We start from the raw sequence: 18,778 nt of genomic DNA, 5'->3' as shown, positions 1-18,778 counted from the left end.
GCTTACCTAAACCACCGGTGTGAGGAGGTTCCATAACAGTTCACCATCACATAATAGCACCCATCTAAGTTCACACAAGTCAATGTACAAAACTCTCAAGTGGCTCTTTTTGATTATTTTTCCCCATTTAGATGTAAAATAGAAAGTCCAAGATACTGTCTGGTATTCTTGTATGCTCCACAATGAATCTTAAACTAGATTATCTAGACCTTTATCAGGGTCCTGATGAATGTTCTGATTGACACAAACTTTGGTTCAAGATCCATTAAATCTATTGTGTATACAAGACCATCACTGTGCTGGAGTACATGGTGTGCCAACTACCCTGTTTTCAACCCAGTATTTCAATCATGTTAGTTACGAACATAAATCGCCATTTCATTCCTCTACCCTTACTTCTCCTCCAATCACGCACCATCGTTACAGTACGGTAGTCAGTAACAGGTGTGTAACAACCAGGTTATTACAGTACTTGTTTCTTTCAGTTGCCACTGACAGTGGATGATACATGATGAATATTAGCAATAACATAAGTGTATGAGGTCCCATCAAACAGTTTACAGTGGAAGCACAGACAGACAATCATTTAATTGAATCCTTTTGTGCAGGCTATTCCTCCATGGTTACATCAATAGAAAATCAAGGACAGCATAAAACCAAGAAAGATGCTTGACATGTCTGTGGAATAAATATGATCACAATACAGCAGTTATACCTCTCCATTGTACACAGTCTGCATAGATTCACTTACACACAAAGACAATACGTCAATAAACATCAGTGTTAACAGAGGGTACATGATGCCCTTCAGAAACAACAGCTCTGCTGGCTATACTACAGAGACCTGGTGACCGTCTGGATGTGATGTGTGTCAATCAATAGCGTGGTTCCAGTGTTCAACAAACAATCATTCTGAACTGTCACAGAGGCACTTACATTAAACAGAAGACTATGACAGACAGTTAACTGTTACGCACTCCATTACTGATCTCAGCTGTTGGCAAAGCCTCCCCTAACAACCTGTCTTATAGTAACACCGTGATTATTCCTCTGCTCTAGCAGCTCACACTAACATGCTAACCCTGGCAGTAGCATTGGCACAAACTCTAAATAAAGAGACACACACGCCAGATAACTCTACTGCTGTGGCAGCAGCCAGTTAGCCTAGCGGTGCGGAGGGAGTCAGAAGCAGGACTCGGGGACGGGTCTCTGCTGCCTGCCCAGGGAGGTGGTGCTGTAGCGTGCCCGCTGCAGGGTGGCATAGCTGGGCTTGTCTGTGGCCAGGCTGCTGCGGGGGGCCGGGGGAGCTACCTGCCCATTCCTCTGCAGAGAGGCACACCTGCGCAGGGTCAAGTCCAATTTGGTCTGGATGTTACTGGAGCTGTGGGCACGCTTGATGTCCGCAGCAGAGCTGTTACTCCCTGTCCTCCCGTTGACAAGCTGCCCTTTGCTGTGACGGCAGTCACTTCTAGGGGTGCCGTTGGCCCTCTTTTCCTCCAGCGCTACGCCGTTCAGGGTCCCATTGGAGAGGGAGAGTTTAGACGAACTATCGTTTGCCACCTTGCTGGCTCGTCCGTGGCCATTGGCCCGGACCTCCTCCCCCTTGCTAGGTGTACTCTGAGCGTCTTTCTTCAGGAAGCCTGATTTGAAAAAGGACAAGAGGCTGTCGTGGCTCCTTACTTCCTGACCCCTCATCCCCTTCCTCTCCTCAGGCTGTAGACCAGCCTGCAGCACCCCTACCCTGGAGGTCAGCCCTGCTTGGGCCTTGGGCCTCTTCAGTGTGGAGTCCCTACTTGGGGGGGCACTGTGGCTGATGTGGACCCCATCAGTGGAGCATCTATGGGGGTGAGGGTCCAGGGTCCTGCCTTGGTCCTGCCTGAACCTCTTGGAGGACCTCCGGCCCAGTGAGCTGTCATCCCTGGCTTTAGTGATAATACTGAGCCCCAGGCTGGAGCTCCTCTCTACGGCAGGCCTGCTCTGGCCCTCTGGTACTCTTGGGGAGTCGCAGGCCTCAGAGTTGGACCTGTCCATGCAGCTCAGGCTGCTCCCACTGGGGGAGCTGCCCAGGTCCCTGTGCCCGCCCTGGGGCGGGGTGGCCACTAGGGTGATGATGGGGTCCTTGGTGCACCGCGGCCTGCGCCCTGACTCCAGGTACTCCACCAGCTCCCCTCGCCTGGGGGAGGAGGGTTTGGGGCGGTCCTTGGAACCAAAGGACCAGCGCAGGGGCAGCACTTTGCTCAGGGTGTCCTTGGTCTTAGTGGGTGACCTCATACTCACGCTCCTGCCCTGAGTGCCTCGGACAAATGGCTTATTCTCAAACCCATCTGGACCCAGAAGAAAAACAAACACAGTTAGGATTTTTCCTCATATTCCTCCTATTTTATAATGGTTCATTGATTGACTTATCTACATAATCATCTGCTTTTTAATGATGTAATTATCTCAAAGAGATAATCCTCTTTGAGTAACAACCAGAACTTCAGACCAATCAGACACAGCGAACCATAGTGTTTTAATTTATTTAGAGACAGACTGGGGAAATGGTGTCCAAATGGGCTACTCACCTGTCTCTGTTTTGAGAGGCTCGTCCTCGAACACAGGGAGCTCTGGGGATTCGGGGGTTGGTGTGGGGCCAGGAGGGCCAGAGGTGGACCCCCCAGAGAACAGGCTGTCCCTCTTACAGTCCCGCATCAGACGGATCAGCCAGTGGTCTGACGTGGAGGAGCTGGTGGAGCCTGCAGAAATAGAGGAACACTGTTATACAGAGCAAAGTGCCTTCTACTGGACTCAACACAGCTAATACATACAAACCTGTCTCTTTTTCCTAGAGGGGGACAGTAGGCGTCCACATGCTTCCCAGCCGAAACATTTCGGAAGAGTTTGTGCATATATTATGACAACATTTTGTTAGTTGTTGTTAGTTTGAAAGTCTATATCCCTTTGTCGGAGATTGGTCAACAGTAGGGATTCTTCAATAAACTTTTTCATTGTGAAATAGTGCACCAAACATCTTAGTTAGATGTAAAAATGCACGACTAAGATCTCCTCTGAAAAAACGTCAAAATGAATGACAGATTTCTTGAGTTATCTTAGATTAATTCTGACTATTTTGAGGAAGTGTATACTGGCTACAGCATCTCAAGAGGGACAATTGCCGCTATTGCAGCTTTTTTCTCGTTTTTCAAGCGAAAGTCTTTTAAGGGAGTATGCAATGCACAGACGTTCACTTTGCCTATCCGAGTTCTGCTAGGAGCAAACCAAACCTAGTATGCAGACGCCTTTACTGTACCTCAATCCTATGATGGACAAGGTTATTACACACTGCCAATCATATACTCTTTTGATTTCAACATTAATGCTTTAAATTCGATAAATGTCTGGATACTGTCATTGAAGTGCCATTCATTATTGGGTGATGAAAGCCATCATTTCACCAATAATGGATTTCAGAAGCCTTATTTCCATTACATGGACTTACTTTCAACTGAAGACCTCTAAAGGTCAGTATTCTTCCAGAACCAATTGGTATATATCATCTATTGAAATGACACAATAGAACTGCAGGACATATTGCAGACTGTGGCTTAATTAAAGGACTTGTCAACACGGCTCACCTCTGAGAGAGGAGCTGGCTGACCATGGAGGGATGGTGTTGCGTCTTTGGTAGAAGAGGATGTAGGCTCCCCGTGTGCACACCTCCCCCTCTGTGACTGGCTCTGCACTGCTGTCATCATACCCATACCACTGGGCATCCAATGAGTTCCTGCAGAACGCTGCAGAGACACAGACACCTGTTCAGACATGCACAACAATGTGTACTTCCATACATACTGAACAAACCACCACCATATCTTTATTATCATCATCATCAAACACATTTTTGGACTGGATCTCACTTCAACACACCTTGCTGACTAAGACCACTTTCAATGAGATTGATATTTCATCGAACATTTACAGGATGTGAATATGACAGCCAGACAGTCCCTCCATACAAACCTGTGTAATGTCCCCCGTGCATGCCTCCGTGGTGGTTACACACAGCATAGAGGTCATATAGGAAGTCTGGAGGGGCCACGTCAGGTGGGCAGGGCGGTTTCCAGGCTGGGTACTGGGGGCCAGGGAGCAGAGGACCGTGGGGGGGCAGAGGACCGTGGGGGGGCAGAGGACCGTGGGGGGCAGAGGACCGTGGGGGGGCAGCCGGGTGCTCTGACTCCTCTTCACCACATGGGGAGCCATGTCTAGGCCGTCCAGGGGGAAGCGCACCAGCGTGGCCAGCTTGTTGCGGCGCTCGCCCACCTGCCGGAAGCGCTTGAGGTGGAGGATGAGGATGTCAGGCAGCGTCCACAGGCTCATCTTCACCATGCCCTGCTGCAGCTGCTTACAGTAGGGACATTTCCATGCATCGTCTGGGGCCAGCTGGCAGAGAGAGAGAGAGAGAGAGAGAGAGAGAGAGAGAGAGAGAGAGAGAGAGAGAGAGAGAGAGAGAGAGAGAGAGAGAGAGAGAGAGAGAGACAGAGAAACAGAGAGAGGGCGAGAAAGACAGAGTATTCATCCATATAAAAAAATATGAAATCTTGTCCCTCAATCAACCCACTGAAATCATTTCATAACACACTCTAAAGGTGCTACATTGGATTGTTTTACATTTTTGTATTGTAATTTCAGAAAATGTCCATAATATATCTGACGCTAATTGTGGAATGATGATGTTTCACAGTATTACTTACCCGCCAGTCTTGTGATTGGCTGTGTGCTTTTCCTATTGATTTCTCCCTCCGGAGCGGCAGCTGCTCTGACTTTGTGGCTGTGTTATCTAGCGAAAATCGCTAATTTCCTGGTTGCAAAAATTGTACACTGTTCGCTCAATTTCAGTTTATGTGAGAAAGCAAGCACTGAATAGTGTAGGGAATCATTGTACCATCTAAATCGCTGTGAAATATATTTTCAATAACCAAAAATATTGTTTTTCCAGCAGTTTGAAGCTGGTGGATAATGTTTTAGACATGAAATGTGGTCTGATGCAGGTCGCGGTGGTCTTCAGTGGTAGCTCTGTGCATGAGACCGTGTCTGTTTCATCAGAACAGTATGTGAAGCCTAATTTATCAGTCACTTTCACAACCTGTTGCTGGGGCGACCGCCTCTTGCACTGTAATCCCTCTGATTAGTGTGCATGAAGAAGAGTGGAGGAAGGAGATGGAGGCAGCTGTATCCAATAACCTTCATGTTCAGTCGAGGATACTAATCTGGTCACGAATGGAGCTAAAGAAAGCTTAGTCATTTGCCTCATGAATGGCAATGGGAAATTATTCACTCCTATCAGAAGCCGACATAGGACTCAAACAATGCTCAGGAAGAAACTAAGAGAAGGCTCTTGAGGAGGACATGTTCTGGACATCTATCGCACATGTCAACTTCATAAGTGTATTACATAAACCAAATTACAGGCTTTGAAGTTCCCGTACACCTCTATTACCTAACTAACATGGTCCAAGCACACCAAGACAGTCGTGAAGAGGGCACGACAAAACCTACTCCCCCCCCAGGAGACTGAAAAGATTTGGCATGGGTCCTCAGATCCTCAAAAGGTTCTACAGCTGCACCATCGAGAGCATCCTGACGGGTTGCATCACTGCATGGTATATCAACTGCTCGGCCTCCGACCGCAAGACACTACAGAGGGTAGTGCGTATGGCCTAGTACATCACCGGGGCCAAGCTTCCTGCCATCCAGGACCTCTATACCAGGCGGTGTCAGAGGAAGGCCCTAAAAAGCCACCCTAGTCATAGACTGTTCTCTCTGCTACCGCACGGCAAGCAGTACCGGAGCTCCAAGTCTAGGTCCAAGAGGCTTCTAAACAGCATCTACCCCCAAGCCATAAGACTCCTGAACATCCTGCTATTCTGTTATTATCTATGCATAGTCACTTTAATGACTCTACCTACATGTACAGTTGAAGTCAGAAGTTTACATACACTTAGTTTGGAGTCTTTAAAACTCATTTTTCAACCACTCCACAAATTTCTTGTTAACAAACTATAGTTTTGGCAAGTCGGTTAGGACATCTACTTTGTACATGACACAAGTAATTTTTCCAACAATTGTTTACAGACAGATTATTTCACTTATAATTCACTGTATCACAATTCCAGTGGGTCAGAAGTTTACATAGACTAAGTTGACTGTGCCTTTAAACAGCTTGGAAAATTCCAGAAAATTATGTCATTGCTTTAGAAGCTTCTGATAGGCTAATTGACATCATTTGAGTCAATTGGAGGTGTACCTGTGGATGTATTTCAAGGCCTACCTTCAAACTCAGTGCCTCTTTGCTTGACATCATGGGAAAATCAAAAGAAATCAGCCAAGACCTCAGAAAAAAAATTGTACACCTCCACAAGTCTGGTTCATTATTGGGAGCAATTTCCAAATGCCTGAAGGTACCACGTTCATCTGTACAAACAATAGTACGCAAGTATAAACACCATGGGACCACGCAGCCGTCATACCGCTCAGGAAGGAGACGCATTCTGTCTCCTAGAGATGAATGTACTTCGGTGCGAAAAGTGCAAATCAATCCTAGAACAACAGCAAAGGACCTTCTGAAGACGCTGGAGGAAACAGGTACAAAAGTATCTATATCCACAGTAAAACGAGTCCTATATCGACCGAACCTGAAAGGCCGCTCAGCAAGGAAGAAGCCACTGCTCCAAAACCACCATAAAAAAGCCAGACTATGGTTTGCAACCGCACATGGGGACAAAAATCTTACTTTTTAGAGAAATGTCCTCTGGTCTGATGAAACAAAAATAGAACTGTTTGGCCATAATGACCATCGTTACGGTATGTTTGGAGGAAAAAGGGGGAGGCTTGCAAGCTGAAGAACACCATCCCAACCGTGAAGCACGGGCTTGGCAGCATCATGTTTTGGGGATGCTTTGCTGCAGGAGGGACTGGTGCACTTCACAGAATAGATGGCATTATGAGGAAGGAAAATTATGTGGATATATTGAAGCAACATCTCAAGACATCAGTCAGGAAGTTAAAGCTTGGTCACTAATGGGTCTTCCAAATGGACAATGACCCCAAGCATACTTCCAAAGTTGTGGCAAAATGGCTTAAGGACAACAAAGTCAAGGTATTGGAGTGGCCATCATAAAGCCCTGACCTCAATCTCATAGAAAATTTGTTGGGCAGAACTGAAAAAGCGTTTGCGAGCAAGGAGGCCTACAAACCTGACTCAGTTACACCAGCTCTGTCAGGAGGAATGGGCCAAAATTCACCCAACTTATTGTGGGAAGCTTGTGGAAGGCCACCCGAAACATTTGACCCAAGTTAAACAATTTAAAGGCAATGCTTCCAAATACTAATTACATTTACATTACATTTACATTTAAGTCATTTAGCAGACGCTCTTATCCAGAGCGACTTACAAATTGGTGGATTCACCTTATGATATCCAGTGGAACAACCACTTTACAATAGTGCATCTAAATCTTTTAAGGGGGGGTTAGAAGGATTACTTTATCCTATCCTAGGTATTCCTTAAAGAGGTGGGGTTTCAGGTGTCTCCGGAAGGTGGTGATTGACTCCGCTGTCCTGGCGTCGTGAGGGAGGTTGTTCCACCATTGGGGTGCCAGAGCAGCGAACAGTTTTGACTGGGCTGAGCGGGAACTGTGCTTCCTCAGAGGTAGGGAGGCGAGCAGGCCAGAGGTGGATGAACGCAGTGCCCTTGTTTGGGTGTAGGGCCTGATCAGAGCCTGAAGGTACGGAGGTGCCGTTCCCCTCACAGCTCCGTAGGCAAGCACCATGGTCTTGTAGCGGATGCGAGCTTCAACAGGAAGCCAGTGGAGAGAGCGGAGGAGCGGGGTGACGTGAGAGAACTTGGGAAGGTTGAACACCAGACGGGCTGCGGCGTTCTGGATGAGTTGTAGGGGTTTAATGGCACAGGCAGGGAGCCCAGCCAACAGTGAGTTGCAGTAATCCAGATGGGAGATGACAAGTGCCTGGATTAGGACCTGCGCCGCTTCCTGTGTGAGGCAGGGTCGTACTCTGCGAATGTTACATTTACATTTACATTTAAGTCATTTAGCAGACGCTCTTATCCAGGGAGTTGTCAAGGGAGTTGTCAACCGTGATGGCGAGATCATGGAACGGGCAGTCCTTCCCCGGGAGGAAGAGCAGCTCCGTCTTGCCGAGGTTCAGCTTGAGCTGGTGATCCGTCATCCACACTGATATGTCTGACAGACATGCAGAGATGCGATTCGCCGCCTGGTTATCAGAAGGGGGAAAGGAGAAGATTAATTGTGTGTCGTCTGCATAGCAATGATAGGAGAGACCATGTGAGGATATGACAGAGCCAAGTGACTTGGTGTATAGCGAGAATAGGAGAGGGCCTAGAACAGAGCCCTGGGGGACACCAGTGGTGAGAGCGCATGGTGCGGAGACAGATTCTCGCCACGCCACCTGGTAGGAGCGACCTGTCAGGTAGGACGCAATCCAAGCGTGGGCCGCGCCGGAGATGCCCAACTCGGAGAGGGTGGAGAGGAGGATCTGATGGTTCACAGTATCAAAGGCAGCAGATAGGTCTAGAAGGATGAGAGCAGAGGAGAGAGAGTTAGCTTTAGCAGTGCGGAGAGCCTCCGTGACACAGAGAAGAGCAGTCTCAGTTGAATGCCCAGTCTTGAAACCTGACTGATTAGGATCAAGAAGGTCATTCTGAGAGAGATAGCAGGAGAGCTGGCCAAGGACGGCACGTTCAAGAGTTTTGGAGAGAAAAGAAAGAAGGGATACTGGTCTGTAGTTGTTGACATCGGAGGGATCGAGTGTAGGTTTTTTCCGAAGGGGTGCAACTCTCGCTCTCTTGAAGACGGAAGGGACGTAGCCAGCGGTCAAGGATGAGTTGATGAGCGAGGTGAAGAAGGGGAGAAGGTCTCCGGAAATGGTCTGGAGAAGAGAGGAGGGGATAGGGTCAAGTGGGCAGGTTGTTGGGCGGCCGGCCGTCACAAGACGCGAGATTTCATCTGGAGAGAGAGGGGAGAAAGAGGTCAAAGCACAGGGTAGGGCAGTGTGAGCAGGACCAGCGGTGTCGTTGGACACTGGACAACACCCTGTCATTCTCCGCTAACATCAAGGCGGTGACCCGATCCTGTAGGTTCATGCTATGCGACTTAAATGTAAATGTAACATTCGCAGAGTACGACCCTGCCTTACACAGGAAGCGGGGCAGGTCCTAATCCAGGCACTTGTCATCTCCCGTCTGGATTACTGCAACTCCCTGTTGGCGGGGCTCCCTGCCTGTGCCATTAAACCCCTACAACTCATCCAGAACGCCGCAGCCCGTCTGGTGTTCAACCTTCCCAAGTTCTCTCACGTCACCCCGCTCCTCCGCACACTCCACTGGCTTCCAGTTGAAGCTCGCATCTGCTACAAGACCATGGTGCTTGCCTACGGAGCTGTGAGGGGAACGGCACCTCCGTACCTTCAGGCTCTGATCAGGCCCTACACCCAAACAAGGGCACTGCGTTCATCCACCTCTGGCCTGCTGGCCCCCCTACCTCTGCGGAAGCACAGTTCCCGCTCAGCCCAGTCAAAACTGTTCGCTGCTCTGGCACCCCAGGCTCTAATAGAATATCAACACTCCATGGATAGGAAAATAAGAGCCCGATTGGCAAGATTAATTCCACCTCAGGTCATCTTGACTGATTTGACTGAAGGCAAATTTTGTTCTTGGCATCATACCACAGCATTCACATCCTTGTTACTGTTGACATTGCATCTTATAACACTAGGTAGTCAGTAAGAAGCATTATGGATTCCATAATGATGTCCTTAAAGGGATTGTTCACCCAAATAACAAATGTGCATCTTATTTTTAAGATAGCATAAAATTCATGAATTAGTAATTCGGATGAATTTCCCTTAAAGGACTGTTTCAAACTAGAGGAAGTCTCCCCTATAAACAAAATACAGTATATAATGAAAATCACAGGTAGGAAGGATTTCCTTGCTCCTTGTCAGTCATTCAGTCAGTGGGTTCGGTACATAAGGTTCTATGACACGTCAAACTCATTCCACGGAGGACCGAGAGTCTGCGGGTTTACGCTCCTCCCTTGGACTTGATTTATGAATTAAAATCACTAATTAGTAAGGGACTCAACTCACTTAGTTGTCTAGGGCTTAATTGAAAGGAAAAAACTAAAACCAGCAGACACAAGGCCCTCCGTGGAATGGGTTTGACACCCTTGTAATCTATAGTGAGACAACAGATTGTACTCAGCAGTGGTTGTTGCCTGCCTGTAGGAGGAGATAATGTACCTGTTCCTCTTTAGTGTAGAGCTGAAAGCACTCGTCCAGGGTACAACTGTGCTGCTGGACGTGCTGCTGATGCTGGCCTCTCACACTCTCAGCATCCTTCACCACCTCCTCCTGGATGTTCCCAAACAGGCTGCAGGAGACCGACCACACACACACGCACGCAGACAAACAGACAGAGTTGGGAACATGCACACAGAGAGAGAAAGAGGCTGCCAGGCATGAATAAAATAAGGCATGTGCAGCAGCATACATACTGTTTTATGATTACAGTTGGTCTACAATAATTCAGGGCTAGAAAGTTATAGACTGTCACTGAGATTGACTGACCAGTCTTTGATTCTGTGTTCCCACTCGATGATGAGCTTCACATGGGGCGGTCCTCCTGAGCCACAGAGATTAAGAGCTCTGGGAACAAAAGGGTCAAAGGTCATCAAATTAGCGAGGTAAAACTTCACCATAATCCCCTTCGCACACTGTCCACCTATTATTTTGGTGGTATGTACATTTTGTTATGGTGCTTTTCCATTGAGTCTTACCCTCCTCACCAGTGGGCCACCAGTGTTTTATGTTAATGTAGGCCAGCGTTTCCCAAACTAGGGGTCGCAACCCCATGTGGGGCCCCCAGATTTGAAAATGGGGTCACAAGAGAAACTCTGGAAAAAAATAATGCTTGTTTCATAGAACTGGGGTTATGTCAGTAACCTCCGTTAGCCGCTAGATGTGGTTGTAATAAACAGACAGGTTTCTGTTTTCTTCCTACAAATGTGGCTCTATCCTTTGAAAGGTTTAAGATACAAAATATTATGACCCCATCACTGAAAGATAAGACTCTCAGGAACACATGTGTGTCTGTTTCCCTCTACAATGCCCACAAGCCTTATTAGAACAGAGTGGACAAGATCAGGCACTAAATCAGGGAAAAAGAACATCATCAATGATTGTTATTTTCTGTACAGAAGATCATAGAAAATGATTACTGTCAAAAGTATTATCAGACTGATTTGTAATAGATTGTCATAGCCCCAACTAAAAAAGTAAACATTGGCTGTTGATTTCATCACTTTTTTTTTACAATGGTGTTGTCACGTATTTTTTTATATCAAAATGGGGTCACGGGCCAAACCAGTTTGGGAGCCCCTGATGTAAACTCTAGCGTTATTGTGTTTCCATTAGGAGTGTGGCACTAAATACTTATGGCGAGCAGAATCATCAAGCTCTGCATCATTCAAGAATACTGTAGTTTTGCGAGAAGGTGTTAAAGTTCAGAATTATCCATCATGTAAATGCCAGCTGAAAAGTACCCAGGGCTTTGCCATGGCTCCAAGTCAGAGCAGAGCCATGGCCTCGTGAGACATAGGTGCCAGCCCACGTAGATGGAAACAGAAAAGTCTGAGCCTTTTGGGTAAAACACCAGGGTAAATCCTCATTGGAAATGCGGCATAGAGACCTTTTCAGAGAGGGCCTTTGTGCAGCAGCATGTATTTATAGAATCTGTACAGCCACTAGGTGTCAGCATGACCTTACAATTAAAGATCAACCACATGCTGGGATTCAAAAAAAGTAGCAGATCATGGATTTCTAGATAGTGCTTTCAGAAGTGCGTTTTCAGAGGCTGAATATACAGAATATCCACAAACTATTCACACAACAACATATATTTAAAGCACAATCGATGGTAAGAAAGTCGTTGAAGAAAAAAGGAATGACCGCAACTCTGGTATTCTCCCATGGTGATTTAATCAGACGCACAATAAAGATGACGTTTTGATCCGAGTTGGATCTTCGTCAGGTCAAGAAAGTAGTTAAACATTAGCTTTTCATTCAGAGTCTGTGTTAACGTTACTGTAGGCCCCTTGAAACCCGGACAGCATTGAATATCATCATGTTGGGGGTCCTTTCCCTTTACTTTCCTAAAGCATGTTATGATTCAGATTGATTTAATGTAAAAGTCGAGTTTTATGTGCCTTACCAAACCCTAACAGCTGAAGCAATGAATGAGGCTATTCTTGGTGTGACAGAGCCCCACCAGAAACCCAGCTCCACTAATTGGGTCAGTTACAAATAGGATTTAAATGGTAGGTGGGATTTTAAACAATTTGTGACAGATTCATTGGGGATTTTCCTTAATGCTAGTTATTCATGAGCAGTAGAAGAAGAGGTGGAATGGGGACAATACAGAGAAACAATTAATTTTTCAGTCTCTACTACAATGAAGCGTGTTTTCTTGACTCAAGTCTTCTGTGACAGTTGTGCTTTTATAATGGCCTCGAGAGATCCATCCAGTCTCAAAACGACTCAAATATACAGTATATGAATTCAGAAATATCTCTCAGAGCATTTGGCAAGATTGTCTACAGTTTTCTTGGCAGAGAGTAGAATAGTAAGTTCACTATCACAATGTCTATGACTGTTTGTATAAATCTTGTGCTCTGGGGGTCCCTCAGGTAAACTACATTATATTCTGGGCTGAGAGTCAATCAAAGCCAGCTGAACTCTTCAAGCGAACACTTCAAACAGAATTTCATTACACAGTGATCTTCATGGCTATGGGGTGCCTCTCAGTATGAGCCCTGGAGATTTCAGATCTGTAGAGACAGTACATGTATCTCTCCACAGGCTATAGCTGCTTTTATTTACCACCATCACAGCTACTATTATGACTCTACACAGCCCTGAACGTGATGAAGGCTGGCTATGGACACCCACAAAATAGCAACAGAATAAATGCATCTATACTGGTCAAAGGAGCACAGTATGGTAGCAGACAACCTATATGCTGGAAGAAGAATTTTCCTTCCTATCGCTTTATTTTCCAAAGTAAGGGAAAGCTATTGATTGAAATGCTAAATGCTTTTACTGATGGTGTTGTTGAAGGTTAAAAAAAAATCCCATAAACCTTTGAGGGGCACTCGTGCAGCAATTTAGTAGTATTACTGAAATATCAATACATTAATGGGTCTTGTAGCACCATCATCAAATAGAAGTGTTCTGAATACTGTGCACACATGCACTTCAAAAGCACCACGCCCCCCAGCAACCATTCAAATGGATGAATGGACATTTCAAAGCAACTGGAGGAATTCTGCCTTGATAAAGTGCCCTTTAAAATGGCAATTAGCTTCCACAGTTTGTAAACCATTAGACACACTCTCCTGAAAAAGAACCTTACAAAATGGCTGCATATTTCACTGCTGTAAGAAATGTGCATTACATAATCCACTACACCATATGGTCTGCCTCTCAGTAAAGAACTACCAATACAAAATATAGAGAGAAGAAACTGTGGTTTTGACACATTACTCTTGAAATGCTTAGAAGACTTGCTTGAACACCTCTACTGCTTCACTTTAGCTTGATGAACCACCTGTTCGCGTCCTTACCTATCTCACTACCTAACTGTCTGACCTGCAGACGCTTAGCTAGCTACAGTATGTGGCCTGCAGAGGCTGTCTGTCTCACCTGTTCACTGCTGGGTGGTAGAGCGGCCGTCCATCCTGGGGGGAGAGGTAGCTGTAGGACGCTGATCCTCCCACCACACGGATCTTAAACAGCACTCTGGCATTCTGCAAGACGACCACAGGTGAAAAATGATGATTATTGAATGAATCAATATTGGCATTGCCACTGGAGTTAGGAGCAGGGACTAGAGTAATGTACAACTATGAGTGTACAGTATAATCAGGGATCCCACTGGTCTTGGTGGACTTGCATATGGTGATGGATAGCACAGTTCTTTGAATCCTAATTTGAATCCTGTCTGCACAGCACAGATCAAGGTTTGTAGTCAGTAAAAAGTGCCCTATCATCAGATGTGGAGGTTGAATAATGGTTTGTAAAGGCAACATCCCCCAGCAATAACATCCTTTGAATTGGCACTGTTTGTTACGGTCATAACCGCACGGCAAGTCTAGGTCCAAAAGGCTTCTTAACAGCTTCTACCCTAAGCCATAAGACTCCTGAACAGCTAATCAAATGGCTACCCAGACTATTTGCATTGTCTCTCCCCCCTTTTACGCTGCTGCTACTCTCTGTTTATTTACTCTCTGTTTATATCTATGCATAGTTACTTTAACTCTACCTACATGTACATATTACCTCAATTACCTCGACTATCCTGTGCCCCCACACATTGACTTTGTACCGGTACCCCCTGTATATAGCCTCGCTACTGTTATTTTACTGCTGCTCTATTTTTTACGTAACACTTATTTTTCTTAAAAGTGCATTGTTGGGTAAGGTCTTGTAAATAAGCATTACACCTGTTGTATTCGGCACATGTGACAAATAACATTTGATTTGATTTAATTGGCCTGAGAAAACACAAAAAGAGATTACTAAAAAGTTGTATGGCTTAGACAGAAAAATAGAGAAAATAACCAACTTCTAATGGGTCCATTTGAAATACTGCCACCAGAGAGAAGATGAGCAGCCAAGCATTCAAATCAATACATTGGAGAGTTAAAAGTTCCAAACCACATTTTTCCTGGCCTAAGCCTCTGAATCTTTTTGATAGGCTTGGGGCCCTGCACCAAACTTGGAGGACGCTAGGAAAGGGTGGGTCTTTCCAAATGAATCATCATTAAGATTTGTGTTAGTTTTCGCCTCATCTCTGCGAGATATACAGGAGAGACTGTTTACTGAGAACTGTTCTAGTTTGGAGGTACTACCAGGAACACAATCAATAAAAGTATATATTTTTTGTCTAGTTCCAAAGTTTCACAGGTTAATTTTGATGTGAAACACCCAATAATCCCAAAGATAATCACCCTCCTTATGCTTGTTTTGATTGCATCTGAAAAATCGAGAAGAGAAGAAAAAATATGTTTATATTACTCAGAGACCTGCTGGGATTGGATGTTCTGGAGTGCTTTGCAGAAAATGAAATTGATTTCCTCTCCTTCAAATGAATTCCTGTGAGTTGCTGGCCAGATTCCAGGATAAACAACAACACTGATTCTTGTGAAGAGGAGAAAACCAAAAAAAAGGTGGTGAAGGCATTATGTAAGTAGGAGAACACTGAACCGACTCGCCCTGAAAGGATTGAAACACTACAGTCCTGAAAATACTGTAAATATTGCAAAGATGTGCAAGGTATTTCCTATTTCTACGATGGCTGTTGCTACGAGTGTGAAAATGTTGACTTTCCATGTCAGAAACAAACTAAAGTAAATTAATCAGTTAATAACATAATAGCATGGCTTTGAAATTCATTAAGCGTAAATCATATAAGATTGACTAAACCTTTCCATTATTTTAGCAGGATAATAATGGGATGGTTGCTGTTTCTCCAGGCATCCTGATGGGGGCAGCTCCCATCTGTCTAACAGCCCTCTCAGGGTTTGTTTAACACTTAAAATAAAAAATTCACTCAAAAACAATATTTTGTTATTATTTTCATTAGTCCACTGTTAATACAGTCCCAGAATATTTTGCATGTCAACAGTCAAGTTTTAAAGAAGCAAAGTGTGGGACATCACCACTTGGCACATCACCATGATGATGTGGAACATGGTTATTCTGACTTTCAGGGGTGGTCAGAAGGTTTACAAACTCATGCCACCTGTTTAACTGTCCCACATTTTCAGATATTGTACTGTTGCTGGTGGTCTGAAGGGCCGTGTTCCCACCCATACAGGACATTTACTTGAAACGGTGCCTGAGGAAGTCCAGCAGCATTGTCAAGGATCCCACACACCCCAGACATGAGCTGTTCACTCCCTTACCGTCCGTCAGACGGTATCAAAGCATAAGGTCTGACACCAAGAGGCTCAGAGACAGTTTCTATTTTTTACTCCTTTTTCTCCCAAATTTCGATCTTGTCTCATTGCTGAAACTCCCCAACGGGCTGGGGAGTCGAAGGTCGAGTCATGCATCCTCCGAAACATGACCCGCCAAACCGCGCTTCTTAACCTCACACACACACACACACACACACACACACACACACACACACACACACACACACACACACACACACACACACACATCCCAATTGCTGCTACCAGACTCTCATTTACTATTGCTATACTACACAATTTCAACACTTCCCCCCTAATCCCCCCTTTCTCTGATACATGTGTAAATATTGGACTATAAATTGTGCTTTCCTGTATTATACTTATGCTAAAATGTTTATTCTATTTTCCTGAGCCAATTACTTTTTGTTCTTATTGTTATCTTTTATTATTTCTTATTGTTGTTGTATTGTCCAGAAGGAACCTTCAAGTAAGCATTTTATTGGACGCTATACACCATGTGTATCCTGTGCATATGACTAATAAAACTTAAGGGAACGGGAAAATGGATGTCCTTAAGTGGATGTCCTTAAATGGATGTCCTTAAATGGATTGCCAAAAGGGGGATCCACTACTCCTCTTGATGCATTTGGATTGACATTATATTATGAACAAAATTGAAATGATAAAAAATGAATTATATGTAGAAAGCTGCTATGGGACTGTACATTAGGATGCCGTGTGGGCATACAGCTCGACACCGACCTGTCATGGGATAACCTAGAATAAAGATACTAGATCTAAATTCTAGGACGTCGGGGGAATAACCAGACCTCATAAAGGAATCTGTGAGGCCTGCAGTTTGTCTAAATACCCTAGAGAGTCTTGAAGAGGGTTCTTCTATATTTGTTCTCAACCTGAGATAGCGAACACAGAACACATTAAGTGCTCTTATGACTGCTCCAACTGAAATGCCAGAATGGTTTAAAATGGAAGAAGAATGGATTCCCACTGGGTCATACTGTCCTCTATAAATGCATGTGTAAAGCAGCTACATATTTGAGGTCCTAGTGTTTATCGCATTACCCTCTGGCAGCTTTCCATGCCGTCTCTGAGATGTTTTTTTTGTGAACGCCTTCACTGAGAATACCTCAACCTTCCCAAAGTCTTCAAAGTGAATTACCTGTCAAAAGTTTGAAACGAAAGATGACAAAAGTGGACCTGAAATTAGTTTTCCTCTCATCTAGTACTTAGCCACTTTGTTTAAGCCCTGTTTTCTGCTTAGCATAATAGACTTGTGTCTACATGCAAAGACCACCCATGCCACACACAGATACAGTATATACCCGTGTGTGTGTGCATCCCACCCACTGCAGGCTGCAGTCTAAGAATGTGTGAAAAGCACTGGTGTGTGTGAAGCAGAAAGAGGCTCAGCTCAGGTGTGTGTGACAGGTGTATGTGTATGTGCGTGTGTGACAGGTGTGTGAGAAGGTATGAGTAAGTGAGAGGGAAAATGAACAAATAAGCACCTAGGTTTGGTCTGGCTCTGAGTAATGTCATACCCTGTCAAATGACTGCTGGGTAGATAGGAAGAAAAACACAGCTAAAACTCAACACCACACAACACTACACCTCTGAGCTTTTACCTGTCTCAGACAGAACACTGCATGAGGCAAGAGGAGACCAAACAATACTGAATTAGACACTAGAATTGTTATAGTAGCACACGCATTCCAAGAGAAAATCATTGCTTTCAGTTTCTTTCTGTCTTAAATCTACCTGGGTTAATTACTGCTTGTGTTAAGAGAACATTATGATTTGGTAGATAGCAACAGTATTTACACGTGAGAATAATGTTCTAATGCTTTCCCATTACAATCTAAGCACTGACGGATTTCTGCTTAATCCCTCACATATTACCATAACATCATCTGTCTGTGACTGTGTAACATGGTCTGTCTCTGTGTGACAAATATCCATTCTCCATTCCACATTTACAAATCTCCTCATCTCCCGTATTGCATCTTCAATTAAATCTCATCAGTTCCCCATCCTCACAGAGTGTGTCACTGTGAGGACATCATGTAGTGTCATGAATTACAGCTGTGAGTCTGAGCCACAGCCTGCTCAAGGAGGGGTGCTGTTATTCTCTAATTATACACAGTCACCAGCACCATGTCATCTGAATGGTTAGCGTAGCATACGTAGCATGTCACCCTGTCTACCCTAGTGAGCAGCTCCATGCTGACTGAGATGTCAGGCAACTGAGAGGCAACATCAGGATCCAATGATGCAGACTGACTGGCTTACTGCCACTCTGCTGCTATTGGACTCCATTGCTTTGGTCTAAAATTAGATAAGTGTAGAAAATCCACTTTTGAAAGTAAGTGATTGCTGCCATAAACGCAGGTTGACGCATATCTGTCCTTTCAAGCTCTAGAGAATTGTATTTTTTTGTCAAAACATCCATTTGGAGTGTCTCTCTCTTGGCTGAGGTAGGCTCCTTACACTGATTTTTTAAGCTAGACTTTAATTAAATAGCCAGCTGGAGGTTTAAAAAAGGACAGGATAAATCCAATACAGAGAATTACTGAGAGTTTAACACTCTCACTCTTCCTTCATGGCATCTCTGTCTCTCCTTCTCTCTTCACGGAATGCTAACCTGTCATTTCTTTCTCTCCCTAAAACATCAGGAGCCTTTAGCAAACAGACAGACAGACAGACAGACA

At 44.9% G+C, this 18,778-nt stretch overlaps 1 protein-coding gene across 1 annotated transcript in view; it reads right to left on the bottom strand.

Moving 5' to 3' along the window:
- Positions 1 to 573: 573 nt before the first annotated feature.
- The window catches only part of LOC106601383 (ubiquitin carboxyl-terminal hydrolase 43), a 93,310-nt gene continuing 75,105 nt past the window's right edge, over positions 574 to 18,778 (bottom strand). Inside the window, exons 9-16 of the mRNA XM_045715187.1 lie at positions 13,774 to 13,877; positions 10,642 to 10,719; positions 10,315 to 10,444; positions 4,171 to 4,419; positions 4,000 to 4,111; positions 3,615 to 3,773; positions 2,565 to 2,735; positions 574 to 2,324 (exon numbers count right to left, since the gene is read on the bottom strand). Of these exons, the coding sequence (XP_045571143.1) occupies positions 1,183 to 2,324; positions 2,565 to 2,735; positions 3,615 to 3,773; positions 4,000 to 4,111; positions 4,171 to 4,419; positions 10,315 to 10,444; positions 10,642 to 10,719; positions 13,774 to 13,877 (2,145 nt within the window). The 3' untranslated portion in view covers positions 574 to 1,182. The remainder of the gene's footprint in view (positions 2,325 to 2,564; positions 2,736 to 3,614; positions 3,774 to 3,999; positions 4,112 to 4,170; positions 4,420 to 10,314; positions 10,445 to 10,641; positions 10,720 to 13,773; positions 13,878 to 18,778) is intronic.

Source organism: Salmo salar, chromosome ssa03 (genome assembly GCF_905237065.1).
Source record: "Salmo salar chromosome ssa03, Ssal_v3.1, whole genome shotgun sequence".
Classification (NCBI taxonomy): domain Eukaryota; kingdom Metazoa; phylum Chordata; class Actinopteri; order Salmoniformes; family Salmonidae; genus Salmo; species Salmo salar.
The sequence above is the reverse complement of the archived record's forward strand: the minus strand, read 5'-3'. Positions and strand labels throughout refer to the sequence as shown.